The 16,549-nt window shown below is 44.3% G+C and overlaps 1 protein-coding gene across 1 annotated transcript; it reads right to left on the bottom strand.

Annotated features, from left to right (window-relative positions):
- Positions 1-12,168, bottom strand: GLRX2 (glutaredoxin 2). Its single transcript, XM_018567917.1, has 5 exons — positions 12,023-12,168; positions 8,029-8,106; positions 6,716-6,779; positions 4,171-4,347; positions 1-186 (listed from the first exon to the last, which is right to left on the bottom strand). Exons 1-5 carry the CDS (start codon positions 12,058-12,060, stop codon positions 64-66), a joined length of 480 nt encoding a protein of 159 aa, XP_018423419.1. The 5' UTR covers positions 12,061-12,168; the 3' UTR covers positions 1-63.
- Positions 12,169-16,549: the final 4,381 nt, after the last annotated feature.

Below are 16,549 nucleotides of genomic sequence, written 5' to 3'. Positions count from 1 at the left end.
AGGAAGAAAGTCCGTTAAGAATCATGCATACTATTCTGCAAATGTTGATGTACATCTTCGTGGTCAACTCTGGCCAGCCGTGAGGTTACATTGTTGGACAAGTTGAAGTAACGTTCCCTCTTGACTTAATTTCCTGGTTTCAGTCCCACCTCCTATACAGGTTCCATTGACGAAAACTCTCGGCACCTGAAGACAGAAAGAGCTTGTAAATTATCAACTTAACAACCGAGAGCAAGCCTAAAAATGCGTTTTGGATATGACGGTGTTCAAATAAAGCATAATATCCCTATATGGTTCAAAAACATAGTAAGAGAGGATAACAACTTCAGAATGGCAGACAAAGCATCATCTTTTCAGACAGATTTATAAAAACTGGAACAAATGGAAACAAGGCTTTTTAAAGGGAATACCACAAGCACTGACATTGTCAACTACTTAGGAGCTACAAGTTACCCGACTGTCTTGCTGATTCTCCACATTTACTGTTAAATTGAAGAAATATAAAACTGGCTAATTCAGAAGTCCGCCCCTGTAGCAGTTTTGGTTTAAAAGGAGAACTATGGGGTAAGTGTTTTTCCCCATAGTTCTCCTTAGGGTCACGGGAGGACATCAACTAGTGTCCTCCCGTGACCCAAAGCTCAGTGTACTGCAAGCTACAACTCGCGGTATACTGAGACCACCGCACCCGGGACGGATCCCGACATTACTGTTGAGACCCACCCAGCTGCGTGATTGACAGCTGGCTCTGCCTATCTAGAGGCAGAGCCAGCTGGTTCCTCCAGTCAGCGCTGGAGGATCAGACAGGGGGGGGGGATCCCTGCATGGAGCTGTGAGTGACAGTCACGGCTCTCTGCAGGGACATGATCGAGAAGTGAGCGAGCGACGGTATGCGTTTGCTCACTTCCCGATCTATTGAGCCGACGTGTGACAGTTTCATTGTCACACGTCGGCTCGAACTATGAGGATGAGTGAAAATCACTCACCTCATAGTTCTCCTTTAATATTCCACAAATGAGTGAACTTGAAAAGGAGCTTGATAGCTCTGGACCTAGCGACAACTGAGGACAATTGGATAATGGCAACACCAATATTTCTCCCATTTCCAGACATCCCAACCTGAAAAAACTTGTTTCAGGTATGTGCCCTTCTCACTTCAGGGAGGTGCCCTCTCCCCCACCCCCCGACCACCTCTATCCACAGAGGGATGGGGGAGAGGGAACCTCCCTGAAATGATGGCAGATAGAGGAGCTAATGCTATACGCGGTTTTGTTTTTTTTGTATTTTGACAGTGGTCGCCATCAAAAAAACAAACAGATAGCAGGGGAATGTATAGCTAGGCTGCCATTTCAAATTGCAAGGTTGGAGCAGAACGGAGAACGTACGTTCCCGGATCTGCTCCCTGTTAACAGTGATACAGGAACGCTGTCCTCGCAGCCTTCCTGTCACAGGAGATTGAGCACAGTGCTGTGTTTGATCTCCTGTATTGGAGGGCAGGTTCTATAAAGAGAACCTGTCACTTCCGAATGCGAAAGTGGAAATAAAAAAGTAAGAAATAATAATGGAAAAAGTGCTAAAAAAAAAAGAACCATCAAATTTTTTAAAGATAAGATAAAAAAATAAAACCAACCCCGCCATATGTATGCAAATAAATGCACACTTAGGGAATTGTGTGTGTGTGCGCTGAGTGCCGCCCCCATTCTGCTGTGTGGAGTGCATGCACTATTCTTTGCGATCCCACTGCACTGAAACGCAGGGCATTTTATTACCACACGTTCTTGTGTGGCTGATTGTACTGCGGGTGGTTGGGGGGGCGTGTCTGCAGTGCCATTGACTTGAATGGCACTGTCACGCCACCTCCAACCCCAGATCGCAATGAGAAGCATTGGGGCAGATGCACGGGCTGGTGGAAACAAGTCCTCAAACAGATTATGAGTTGCTGACCTGGAACAAAAGGTACAATCAGAAGTTCTAACTTCAATGGTAGCAGAATTGTTTCAAGTCAGTGACTCAAGTATTGAAGTTGCAGTTATCCAGAGCAGAATGCTCATAAGAAGGTCAGCAATGGCGGCCTCCTTATTCCTTCATCACAGATATTCTATAAAGCATGTTTAAATGCTTTTTTATGGGTTTATACCTGTAATAAACAGATAAAAACACTCAGCGTGTCTATTGCTCAGCAGCATGAACAAACCACTACTAACTGAGGGCTGATAATGAATCACTGTCTTCCAAGGGCTGGCTTTCTTCACTGATACATATAACAACATAGACAGTAAATATTATTGATCAGTTGGGAAGGTTTCTTTTTCCTGATTGATATATCCATTGGTGGTGAAAATTCATTAGTGTTGCATCATCTTTAGACTACAGAATGTTGTTCTGAATACTGAGGGGGAGTTATCAAGACAAAATCTGGAGCAGCTGTGCATGGCAACCAATCAGCATCTCTCTTTCATTTTCAAAACTTAACAAACTGAAGAGGGAAGCCGATTGGTTACCATGGGCAACTGCTCCAGTTTCTGTCTGCTCCAGTTTTGATAAATTCCCCCAACTGTGTATAAGGGACCTATGGTACCAATCAGATGATTTGCATCCCTGTCATTTCAGTCATAACATGTACACAGCCCATCACACAGCACAGAGAGGAAGAGGACACCACTTTCTCTAATATAGTAAAAAGTTCCTCTCTGGGCAAACAAACAAGTGATGCAAGGGATAAGTGCTTGTTTTGTCTAGGGCCTTGGTTCTCAACTGGTGGGTCGCGACCCCTTGTTCAGTGGGTCCTTGCAATGTTTCCATTTTTGTAGGTGACAGGTTCCTTAGCCTCCCCCTAGCGCAGCACTGTCACTGTCAGTTCTCGCACCAAGAATCAATTCAAAATATGCTGGCCGTCGCTGAGTGTCAGCTTAAGGTGGGATAGGAAGGGGCTATGGCCGCTAGGGAGCTCCATCCATGAGGACATTGCTTGTAGCTCCCTCACGTGTCCTGTAGAGGTGCTTGGACCTGAGTGACATCACATTCTGGCTCTCAGCACCTCTACAGGGCACGCAAGGAAGCTGTACAAGCAATTCACATATGGATGAAGCTCCGTCACAGCAGCCCACAATGGACCCCAGGCTGAGGATTCACTACAGTTCTCGTAAGGTAGGGAAACTGAGAGGACCTTAACAAAAAAAAGTAAAACATGTTTTTGAGTGTGTATGTGTGTGTGTTAATGTGTATGTGGTTGTGTATGTATATCAGTGTTTTAGGGGGCCCGTTCGCACTAGTACAGTGCGTTAATCACACAGTCCCGTGCAATTAACGCACTGTTTCATGCAATTGCACCTACGGTGCATTCTGGTGTGGGAAGTGTGTTACGTTGCCATTCATTTGAATGGTACCCCAAACTCAGCGGAACACACGGTACCCTAATGCCGTGCTTTCCATTGCAGTGTGATTTGGGTTGCGAATTAATGACTAAGAAAAAATGTGGTTCCTGAGGTTACACAGGTTGAGAACCACTGGTCTAGGGGACACTATTAAAGCTGTATTACATACCTGGTCCTAGGTCCCATTGGCTCCCTCCAGTAAATCTCGGAAGGAGCGGAGAGGACGGTTTGGGTGATGTTTTGGGATAACGTTGGAGATGTAGTTGGGGGCAGAGTTGTGGATGGCTTTGTATGTTGTTGTTAGTAGTTTGAAGCCAGTGAAGGGATTGACAGAGAGGGGTCAGAGCGGGTGGTGAGGTGGATGAGTCTGAAAGCAGTATTCATGGTGGACTGAAGGGGGGGCAGCCTGTGTAGAGGTAGGCCAATGAGAAGGGAATTGCAGTAGTCAAGGCGAGAGATTACAAGGGAGTGAATTAGTGGCTTAGTGGTGTCATTTGTTAACAAGGAACAAGGTTTAAAAATATTACAGAGATTAAGACGGCAGGATTTGGTCACTGATTGGATATAAGGCCTGAATGAGAGGTCAGAATCCAGGATTACAGCAAGCACCCTAGCTTGTGTTGAGGGATTAATAATTGTGTTATTGATCTCAATGGAGAATACCCGCATCCTTTTATTTGACTTTTTTATGTAGTAACAATGTACTAGGGACAAGCATTTATGTTTTCATTGCATACAGCAATACTCTGTCTAGCCCACGTTTTAACCTGCTGAGGAGTTAGTAAAATGCAGTACTTACTGTTCTGGCTCCAGTCATCTCATGAAGCGCAGATTGCAGGTGACTTCCATTCTCTATTTGATCTAACTCGATTGTCTTATAATGCACATTTATATCATCAAATGCCTCTTTTGCCATTGTGCAATATGGACAGGTAGTCTTAGAGAAAATGACTACACAGTTACTGGAGATGGCCTCCTGAAAATGAAAAAGCGCAATCTTTTTATATCATTGTTACTAAGCAAGCCGACAAATAGAACTATTGCATTAATGATTTGAGTAAGAACACCAAATACAATACACACACACACACACACACACACCTGTGCAAACGTTTTAGGCAGATGTGAAAAAATGTTGTAAAGTAAGAATGCTTTCAGAAGTGTTGATAGTTTATTTTTATCAATTAACAAAATGGAAAGTAAATGAACGGAAGAGAAATTTAAATCAATATTTGGTGTGACCCCCCTTTGCTTTTAAAACAGCATCAATTCTTCTAGGTACACTTGCAAACGGTTTTTGAAGGAACACGGCAGGTAGATTGTTCCAAACATCTTGGAGAACTAACCACAGATCTTCTGTGGATGTAGGCTGCCTCAAATCCTCCTGTCTCTGCATGTAATCCCAGACAGACTTGATGTTGAGACCAGGGCTCTGTGGGGGCCAAACCATCACTTGCAGAGACAGGAGGATTTGAGGCAGCCTACATCCACAGAAGATCTGTGGTTAGTTCTCAAAGATGTTTGGAATAATCTACCTGCCGAGTTCCTTCAAAAACTGTGTGCAAGTGCACCTAGAAGAATTGATGCTGTTTTTAAGGGGGGGGGGTGTCACACCAAATATTGATTTGATTTGGATTTCTCTTCTGTTCATTTACTTTCCATTTTGTTCATTGATCAAAATAAACCATTAAAGGAGAACTATGGGGTTAAGTCTTTTCCCCATAGTTCTCCTTAGGGTAACGGGAGGACGCAAACTAGCATCCTCCCGTCACCCTAGGCTCAGTATACCGCAAGCTGTAGCTCACGGTATACTGAGACGCCGCAGCTGAAGCGGATCCCGACATTTATGTCTGGATCCGCCCAGGTGCGTGACTGACAGCTGGCTCTGCAGAGGCTGGCTCAGGCAGAGCCAGCTGTACCCGCCCCCTTCCCCGTCTGTTCCGCCAGTCAGCGCTGGCGGATCGGAGCGGGGGGAATCCAGCCCCTCCCCTGTCGCGGAGAGAGCCGTGACAGGATCGAGAGGTGAGCGAACGCCGGTATGCGCCAGTCTTATTGTCACAGGTCGGCTAGAACTATGAGGTGAGTGAAAAGCACTCACCTCATAGTTCTCTTTTAACCCTTTCGCTGCCACCGACATAAGGCATACGGCGGAACAAAAGTGTTCCCGGCTGGCCAGCTCAGTATGCCTTACGTTGGTGGCATTTACAGTTCTGCTATAAGCTCATGGTCGATTTAGCGACCATAAGCTTATAGCAGAACTGTTCAGCTGACTGTCCCCGTCAAAATAGCTGTCATCAGCGGCTCACAAGCCGCTGATGACCGCTATTACTGAAAATACCGCCCCTCACCACTGCTGCCAGCATCTGGAGTCTCTCATCCCTTCCTGGAGCCACCGGGGCTCCCAGGGAGGGATGAGAGACTCCATGGATCCCCGCTGCTTGTAGGGTCTATGGCAGCGGGGATCCGTAATAAAATCACCGGCGGGGGGGTCGGGGGGTTCCCGGGAGCAAGCGGCGGCTGGCCGCAATTCAGGATGGCCAAGCGGCATAGTGATCGGAGCCACAAGTTTTAGGATGGCTGAGCGGTGAGGAGAACGGAGCCGCTGTCATCCTGTCAGTTTCCAGATGACAGCGGCTCTGTGCGTGGCCGAGCGGAGGATCGATAAGTATCATTGATATTTACCGATCCTCTGTGCAGCACAAACACCGGAGTGATTGTGTGATCACTCCGGTGTTTGTAAATAACTGGGGACACATAGGCACCCCCTAAGGCAGCCGTGTGAATAACCAACCCGAAGTGAAGTGAGCCGAACGCCGTTCGGCTATTCACTTCAGGCTTGTACAGCGGATTTCAACCGTACACCGACTGAAATCAGCCGTACAACGGCTTGCTGGGGCTGGGTTCGAGTTGCAGAAGGAGTTTGACTCAGCTAATCCAACATCCATTCATTACCTGCTTGATAGTAAATATTTTACTATCAGCAGTTTCTGAATGGAATGGGAAGCCTCTGTACTGAGTGCTTCCCATTCATTGAGTGCTGAGGCTGCAGAAAAAGAAATTGAGGATTTGGTGTCCTCAATTTCTTTTTCAAAAGGGAAATGTCAGGGATCTGTTTAGACCCCCGAGATTTCACCATAGCCCCCGTAACAGTAAAAAAAATAAATACAAAATCAATAAAAAATAAATTAAATATTAAAAATAAATGTAAAACAAAATAAAATGATTTTTTTAAAAATAATGAAAGGGTTAACACTTTTATTTCTGAAAGCATTCTTACTTTGCAGCATTGTTTCACACTTGTCTATATATCTATACAAACACACACACGCCTATACAGTCCTTACCTCTATTATTTTCACAGATTCACCATTGTGGAGATCTTTGGAATCTGAGAACAAATTTCCCATTCTGGAAAGGAATTGTATAAAACATTGTTAATGGAAACTAAAAATTATCACCATATATCTGCCACTTTTCAATTTGATTTCACTATTTGATCTGTGAATTCTCCTTTCCCTGCTATACATTTTCCCATGTTCAGTATTTTAAAGTGACTGGGCACATTTATAAGGAAGAAATTGTATTCTTACCAGGAATTTGACAAAAACATTTGCCGAAATACAGAATACATTCACAGCGCTCTGTAACATGGAATTGAATACATTGCAGAAAACCTCAGTGTATGTAAACTTTTGTCTACTTTTCTGTTCCATTTCTTTTTATCTTCACCCTATACCTTGCTATTTCACAAAGCGAAATATGTATAATATAAATGTGGAAATATGGAGGAGAGCAGGACGAGGTCCCTAACTCACTAACTTTTAGGACCCATGTGCAGGCCATTTTACTGTTTGGGGTATGTAGCTTTACATCTACCACAAGAGAGATGATCCCTATGGTGGATACAAGTCAACATTTATAGGCCCATTTATAAAGCAGCAGTATGGTCTTACTTACTAGGGCCAAAACAATGATTTAAAAAGGAGGACATATACTAACCTCTTCCCGTGACCGAAAGCTCAGTATATAGCGAGTTATTGCCTGCGATATACTGAGAGCGCCGCAATACTGTCGAGATATACCCAGCTGCATGAGTGACAGCTGGCTCTGCCTGTCTGGAGGCAGAGCCAGCTGTGGACGCCCACTCCCCCGTTCATTCCTTCACTCAGTGCTGGAGGATCGGAGACGTGAGGGGGAAAACCCTGCGGGGAGCAGTGGCTAACAGTCACTGCTCACTGCAGGGAGACGATCGGCAAGTGAGCGGATCGGTGCATGTTTCTGCTCACTTCCCGATTGATAGAGCGGACCTGTGGCCGCTTCTTTGTCACTTTGGAAATCACTCACCTCATAGTTCTCCTTTAAGAGACTCATTTACACCATTTGCAGGGCCGGTATTTTTCCACAATGGATCAACGCCTGTGAACGCAAGGGCACACAGAAAACCACTATTTTCTATGTGCTACGTTCATACCATGACATTGGCATAATGTGTGGTGTGGAACAATGCAGGCGATAAAAAAAAATGTAGGATCCGTGTGGAGTAAACACAGGTGAAGAGCATATAGCAATATCCACTCTCCATTATGAATGGCGCATTTCTTACACTTGTATAACATACATTAGACACAAACTGTCCATAGCGCAATTTTTACATCACCTTTTTACAAAAGAAGCTGTTAATCTCTTTTGCGGATGATAAAATGAGGCCTCTCCTGATTTCAGCAAGCAGAATTTTCTGTAAACATAAAGATTAATTTAGACAAATACTAGAAAATTTATGAATGTCCTCAGTATACATAGAAATCCTATTCCTCCTGTAATTCATTTGTTATGAACAGGTTTCTCCGATCAAAGCACTATACACAGCAATGGTGATAACAAGTAGCCCAAACAAATAAATTGGAAGCATACAGGTGAAACTCGGAAAATTAGAATATCCTGCAAAAGTTCATTTATTTCACTAATGCAACTTAGCCGTCTACCAGGAGATTTTGGAGCACTTCATGCTTTCTTCCGCAGAAGAGCTCTATGGGGATGCTGACTTCATTTTCCAGCAGGACTTGGCAACTGCCCACCCTGCCAAAAGTTTTCTGAGATTGTGGATTTGGGGTTTTCATGAGCTTGAAGCCATAATCATCACAATTATGACAAATCACAGCTTGAATTATCTTGCTTTGCATGTAATGAGTCTATCTCATATATGAGTTTCACCTTTTAAGTTGCATTAGTGAAATAAATGAACTTTAGCACGATATTCTAATTATTCGAGTTTCACCTGTACTTGTGCACATTGCTCTTAACCCAGCAGAATAAGCCAGCTAAGCTTACAAATTATACTCTATCTTTATGGTACCCAGTCTGTGGCCCTTTAAACAATAGTGGGAGTGGAATCATTGATTTGTAAAGGGACTGTAATGACAGTAATCTCTACCAGTATCATGTAATAATTCCCCAGTCTCCTGCCGGGTGGTTTCAGTCTCCCACCACACCAGGCCATCTTTTGTAGCATGTCCACACTCTCTGACCCTCTCTTGAAGCATGTAAAGGGATTTTAATAACCGATCTCTAGCAGTTCCTGTAGCTTGTCCATACTCTCTGACCATCTCCTGTAGCATGCATATACTCTCAACCATCTCCTCTAGCATGTCCACATGCTTTGACCCTCTCATGTAGCATGTGTGCACTCCCTGACCATCCCCTGTAGCATGTCCACTGCAGCATTACATATACTGCATTACCGCAGTCTTCTACAGCATTACATATACAGAATATTAGAAGTTATATATATAACTTGTAAGTTGACCACCACTGCTCATTATTATGCTACTATATGTTACTTTGGGTTACATCAGATTGACGAAAAAACTGACATCCATCAAATTCAACAAGTTCTGACATTATTGTCCAGAGGAATGCTAAACAAAAACTTGTGGGGAGATGAAATTCGAGCAGTGTATGGCCAACTTTAGACAACATTCCCTGTGAGAGAACATTAATCTCTGCTCAATTTTAGAACTGGGAGCAAGCATCTGCAACAGTCGCTGGTCTACACTAACAATAAAATGGTCACCAGCACTCCAGGTTTTCTTCAAAACTAAATGGTGATGGCACGCATGGTGATATGACCTGCATGATCTACGAAACTTGGCAACCCCCCCCCCCCCCCCCCCACATTGTACGGGGCTTCTCGGTCAGGAGTGCGGTGGGACGCTCTATTTGACTACACTAACAATAAGGAACCAAAAGCAGCAACGTTCCTGATCATGTGACCACCATGATAGCCAATCATAAATGATCATATGGGTTTTCTTATGAAAAAAAACTGCCTGCTTCAGTTGTCACTGTTGGTCTGAGCATCTCAGCATTAATTACCTATCGTCAGAAAGGGGTTAAAAGTAAGTGAGCAGGTTATTTTCCCCCTTGTCAGGAACCAGATCTGAACCCAGGGCCTCTGCTGTAACTGGCAGTGGTTCTACCTGCTGAGCCTCCTTAGAACCTTGGATAGCTCCTTGCCTGATCTCTTGTTTAATCCTCAGTGAAACCTAGTGTCTGCTGAACTCTGAACTCCTTGCTCCTCCCTTGAACTTCCTATTTAAGCCATGCCTCTGCACGTCCTGTTTGCCAGCTTATTGTGCTCCTGCCAATAGCTTGCTTCCTGCTCCTTCTGTGATACAGTCCGCTCATACTGCTACCCATGTACCGACCTTTGGCTGCTGATTCACAGACTACTCTCATCGTCTTCCACTTCATACCCGATACCTTTTGGCTACTGACCTCGGCTTGATCTCTGACTACACTTCTTCCTGCTGCTATACTACTACCGTCTGTTTGATCACGACTTTGCGTGCTGTTTCAGCTACTGAACTCCGAGCCTGATCCCAGATCGTGCCACCCCTTCTCATTTAATCTCTCTCTCTCACACTCACACTCTACTGATCAATAAACGCAGGCTATTTTTGTGGTTTAAACTGTGCAATTGAACGGCTAAATAACTATATTATATACAGTATACTGTAATTCCCAAACCTTACTTGCAGTATATCTCCAAAAAAAGATTCAGGAGTTGAATGTCTAAAAAGGGCTTTTCTATTTCAAACTGGTAAGTGGACCTCTGCTAGAAAAGCCCACCTATGAGTGCTCTGCATGCCAAAGTGGTGGTCATTGGTATATTGGTATAGTGGCTCATCGTTACAAATAGAACAATGCTGAAGATAGGGAGGAACTCTTTTATACTTTAGAAATCTGCAATGGAAAGTTACGGTTTCTACATCTATAAAATCTGAAGAGTTGTAACACCCCTCAACAGATCTGTATACTGCATCCATGTTTTATAACCTATTTTCTTCTGGTATAATAATATGTTTCCACACTAGTAACTAGGTTTAAGTAATGATAATATTAAAACAGGCTTAACCAGTATTCCTGCCACTTAGGAATGAATTCACTTTACATAACTTGCTCAAATTTCAATAAGAACCATCACTTGGGTGTAATTCAATTTTGGTTTGTATTTTGCATGTCATTGTGAGCGCCATAATGACATATGAGCGCTTAATGAGAAACTGTTGTCTTACCTACTACCAACTTGTCTCAAACTTTTAGTTACACACTGACAGCTACAATATGACTTTTCATTGTGAGCAATGGAGATAATAAAGGCATACCAGGATTGGAAGGTACAGCACAGTGTGTAGTATGACACGATATAGAGTAGGGACTGTACATCGCAGCATACAGATGGATGCGATGTGGAATAGGGAACATACAGCACAGCGTGCAGAATGACATAGCAACATACAGAAGGAAGCAGTGGGGAATAGATTTATGGGCGACAAAAAAACCCAAAATGTATGCACTTTTTTGGAGCTTTGTGTGTTCTTGCACGTTTTTTGCGCTTGGGACACCAACAAAAAGTATTGGTAAAAATGCATTTTTTCCACGTTTTGTAAACAAGCGCAAAATCACAAGATTTTCTGCACGTTTGCGTGGTACATTAGTTGAATGCGGCTTTATTTGTCCCCCAAAAAATGATGTGTAATGATAGCGTAGACCACAAGAGCAAAAGGTATTTTACTACCGAGCAAGAGGTGGTGTACTAAGACATCAACATTTAAAAAAAAAAAAGGAAATCTTTAGGAGTCATGGGGGTTAAAGGGAGGAAAAGGACACGGGAATCAAATAGTTAAAGCTGAACAGATTGGACGAGGGGTGGTGCTGTGATGTAATCGTTCCTTGTCCAATCAGAGGACGCCTAGTATTTATCGCTAAAAATCCTAGGCATTCTCTGATTGGCCCATGTGCCAAGCGAGTGACCCCCTGTGTTTTCAGAGCGGAGGACCCAGAAGATCGCTGTATAGCACTGTAGTAACGTCGGTTAATACATCAGTTTAAGTATTTAAAAGTATATATACCTGCAGTTCCACTTTAATCAACACCTACTACCTAGCATACTATGTATTGTATATGAAATGTATATTATATACTGTATACAGAATTATGATATAGATTGGCCAGTCGAACAAACTACTCTTCCAGATATTTTGTATTTACAGTCTGCAGGATCTCTAACATTGACCTCCTTGGAACTATATAGCATACACAAGAAGTTACAAGTTACCTGTAATGGACTGTTTTTGTTCCAGTGTACTCACCTTAAGGGATTATAGCACAAAGCCGTCAGAATCCACATCTCATGCTGTGAGCTCTTCTTACAGTCCTCTTATCATTGCAACATAAAAACTCTAGAGACAAACATATCATTAGCTGTTTACAACTGGTTTTCCTGTTCTGAAATAATGACATACATTTAAAAAAACATGTGGTCTCCACTAAAATGGCTCCAAAAATAGAAGCAATAAAATTAGATAAAGATTCCATGTACAGTTTGCCCTTGTGCTGGAATTTGTAACAAGGAAGCTTTCATTGTTCTTAGAGGACAACTGTAGTGTGACGTGTATATCCCTCTGTACATTGTCATTGTGTCCTTACCCAGAGACTGCAAATACCTTGTATGTCTATGTCAGACGGGCAGCAGCATGCTTCAGGAAATGTAGAAAAGGGGTGTTTTCTTTTTCCCTGACCTCATGATTATCAGCAGAGATTTGCTTCCTGTTGTATGGGACTACATTTCCCATGACTCTCCATACTGACGTACCAGGCATTCATGTGAGATGAAGTGGGTGTATTCAGTCCATGCTGTATTACACAAGGCAGTAGCTGCAGGTCCCATTACAAAACACAGTGAATCCGCTTGCTGAATGCAGATGATGTGTTGTATATGTTATGGCACTCCCAACTTGACATCTGTGCCATCATTTCATGCGACTTTATAAATTATAACTATTGATTCCATATTGTATTGTTTTGTATGCTGGGATTCATACCAGGTGTCTTGCGTTTAGTGCATATAAAACGCCCTTGAGTTGATGTGCGTTGAGATCTGCCGCATTGATGTACCAACACCAGAAGCCAAAATACTTTATTTTGTTTTCCTAAAGGTCCCTTTTACATGGGCGGCGTCCATTCAGCAGGGAATCGTGCACAGCATGGCGTCAGTGGCAGAGCTATCAGGATCACATCGGTCTAAAGTCATTAGTCTGTATTGTTTTAGAAAAACTGTCACATGACACTAAAAAAAAGGTATCGTAATTGGTATTGGCAAGTACTCAAGGAAAAGTATCGGTACTCATACTCAGTCTTAAAAAAAATGCTTTTGGTGCATCCCTAGTTTTTAGACTTGAGAATTTTTGTTTTCGCCAATGGAAAGCTATTCACTAGGACAGAGGTCAGCAACCTTAAACACTGAAAGAGCCATTGGGACCCGTTTCCCACAGAAAAGAAAACACCGGGAGCCACAAAATTCTTTTGACATTTAAAATGAAGATAACACTCAATATATATTGTTCTTTACCTTTATGCTATGTATATAGGTATATGTGCGCTTAGTAACGCGATGGACTCTGGGCTTAGTAACGCGATGGACTCTGGGCTTACCTGAGTAATGGAAAGCTATTCACTAGGACAGAGGTCAGCAACCTTAAACACTGAAAGAGCCATTGGGACCCGTTTCCCACAGAAAAGAAAACACCGGGAGCCACAAAATTCTTTTGACATTTAAAATGAAGATAACACTCAATATATATTGTTCTTTACCTTTATGCTATGTATATAGGTATATGTGCGCTTAGTAACGCGATGGACTCTGGGCTTAGTAACCCGATGGACTCTGGTCTTACCTGAGACCCCACAGAGCCCACCTGAGAGTGACCCTGCAGAGCACACCATAGATCCTGCACAGCCCATCTGAGACTCTCTATGGTGGGCTCTGCAGGGCCTCAGGTGGGCTGGTGCCTGGCCTCCTCCACCCCGTCACCTCTGCCATGCCACCCCTGGTACAGCTGATACTCATGTAAGAGGCCCCCCAGGATGCCCAGACCCCTCACATGGGTACCGGCCGTACCCCCCTGATGGCGGTGTTCTATCAAAGTTTGTGACTACGTTACAACGTGTGACCGGTGATGTGGTCACACTTGTCAATGTAGTCCCGCCCAGTTTTTTGGCGGTAGAATGTGTGACCGCCAATAGGTCAAGTATTCCAACGCTTTCTCAGCTGTTCCAGGGCAGATCGGCATCACAAATCGTATGTGCAGGAGAACTGATCTGCCCTGGAACAGCTGTTCGGTCCTGAAATGTCCGTTCTATCCGACTCTGTGAGTGCAATCTCAAATTCCACCCCACTCACAAAGTCGGATAAAAGTGACATTTCAGGACCGAACATGCTGTATAATGAACTGCTGGGATTTGTAGTCCGCTCTAGCTGATGGTATTATTCTACATTGCTGTATAAGGTATTGCTGGGATTTGTAGTCCTTTATAGCCAGCGCCATTCTGCATGGCTGTATAATATATGGAGATCTGTAGTCATCTATAGCCAGTGGTGTACTTGCGCGAGCAGCTCCACGGTCTGCATCTGTGTCAGATGCAGACCGCAGAGCTGCTCCTGTCAGCTCTGGCTTCCTTCGACCGGAGCTCTGAGCTCCGGCCGAAAGAAAGGATGGATTGATCCCTGGTTATCTGGGGGTGATTAGTGAGATCTGCTGCAGACCTCACTAATCACCCCCAGAAAACAAGGGATCGATCCTGCTCACAGCCTCCTCCCTGCAAAGACGTGAACAGGTGAGGGGGCTCGGGTGAGTGTATTATTATTATGTGTGGGGAAAATTGTACGATTCTCGGCTGGTTTTCTAGCATGCTCCTAAGACAAAAGACGTGCGACCGTACAGTAAAAACGGTTGCACGCCATCCATACACTTTACGATTATCGTACAATCGCAGGATTTCCCACGATTATCGTGCGATAAATCGCACAGTGTATGGGCACCTTAAGAGAGATTTTCGGCACGGGGAGAGAGACACTTTTATTGCACCTGAAAAGTGTGGAAGTTTAATGATGTAAACTAATTGTGGAGCACAGATTGGACTTTTTTTTTATCACTTGTCTATATAGAAATAATTGATCTTATATATTCTCTCTCTCTCTCTCTCTCTCTCTCTCCCTCTCTCCCTCTCTCCCTCTCTCCCTCTCTGTGATGAGGACCAAATGCTAGTCCAGCCCCTTCTGCAAGAAGGCAAACATTTGTACCACAGAGAATTTCCTCGAGTAAAAACCTCTTGCTTTGCACCAAGCAAAATATGCGTTGTTTTTTTTGAAATCCAGCTTTATTAATCAACAATGCAAACTGACACAAATATTGCATGTATAGGTCTGCACACAGGCAGCCAACTGTTGTACATTAAGAGTAAAGTATACATAGCATCATAAGTAACAAAACCTCAAATGAGACAGTGGTGTACAAGGCACAGCGGCACAGTAAGTCAATGCAAGTCTGGTTACAGCATTATAGTCATGCCCCTAGTCAGACGGGGTAATTCAGCCGCCCCTGTGAGTGTTCCACTTTCAATCCCGCTCAAGGTGACGACCGAGCGGGGTCCCCGCCATCAGCGTGGACAACCCACATACAGGAGGAAAATCCTGACTTCTTGCCAGTGCGGAGCCCCACGCTCGGAGGCCATGGACCCCGAGTGACCATCAATAATTCAATAGGGTGGCTGCATAATAGTCTACGTATGAGGTAAAAAGAAGAGCAGTTAGAAAAGGTCAAGGCAGGTGTGGAAAAGGAAAGGAGGAAGAGAAAGCAGAGGGAGGGGGGAGGGGAGGGTCTCTTCTCTCTCCCCCGGTATCTCCCATTGGGACAGTGCAACCAGCCGGCATACTTCACACAGGACTCAAAGACTACACATGACGTAGTGTAATTGCGTTCCATGGAGGGAGTAGTACTCATGTGTCACCCAGAGGGGTCACAATTCGAAGATATGCATCAGTAATGGTGTAGTGGGACCACGCTCTCCAGGTGTTGCGGAATCTCTCTTCGGTGTTGTGGACAGTGGCCGTTAGATCCTCCATCTGGTGAATCTCATTAACCTTTGACAGCCAAAGGCGCAGAGATGGAGCCTGGGTCGATCTCCAGAGGGCCGGGATACAGGCTTTGGCAGCGTTCAGCAGGTGAATAGATAGTGACGCCTTGCAATTGCGCCTTGACAAATTAGTCATGTGCAGAAGGAACACCTCTGGGGTCAGAGCCAATTCTGGTGTCACCAATTGGTTGATAATGTCCCCTACCTCAGCCCAAAATCTGGTCAAGGAGGGGCAACTCCAGAAAATGAGTAGCATCGTGCCCACTGCAGTACCGCATCTCCAGCACACCACTGGGATGTTGGGGTTCATTTTGTTCAGGACGTGTTGAACCCTGTACCACCGGGACAATACTTTGTATCCCTGTTCTTGAAACCTGTTGGCTATCGAGCATTTAAGGGAGAAATATATCATCTTGTCTCTCTGCTGCGGGGTAAAGGCAGTGTTTAGGTCTGCCTCCCACCTCTGCAGAAATTGCGGGGTGAAATCTGGCGGGGGGGCAACTAACATTTTGTAAGTCTGGGACAGTGCATGTCTGACTGGTTCCCCCCTCCCACACATGTCCTCAAAGGGAGTCAGCGACCTATCCATCTGTAGCGAGGCAGGGATTGCCAACAAAAAATGCCGGAGTTGGTAGGTAGTCCAAGCATCCAGGGGTGTTTCCAGTAAAGCTCTCAGAGCCGGTATTCCCATCCAACTTCCCCCA

This window comes from Nanorana parkeri, unplaced genomic scaffold, assembly GCF_000935625.1.
Source record: "Nanorana parkeri isolate BGI_ZX_2015 unplaced genomic scaffold, ASM93562v1 scaffold1115, whole genome shotgun sequence".
In the NCBI taxonomy this organism is placed as follows: domain Eukaryota; kingdom Metazoa; phylum Chordata; class Amphibia; order Anura; family Dicroglossidae; genus Nanorana; species Nanorana parkeri.
This window is presented reverse-complemented; position numbering and strand designations above follow the sequence as displayed.

Coding starts and splice junctions, on each gene's coding strand:
- GLRX2 (XM_018567917.1), bottom strand. CDS start 12,060: ATGTGGATTCTGACGGCTTTGTGCTATAATCCCTTAAG. Junction 6,780..8,028: donor ACAGCTTCTTTTGTAAAAAG/GTGATGTAAAAA, acceptor ATTCCTTTCCAG/AATGGGAAATTTGTTCTCAG. Junction 4,348..6,715: donor AATCTGTGAAAATAATAGAG/GTAAGGACTGTA, acceptor TTTCATTTTCAG/GAGGCCATCTCCAGTAACTG.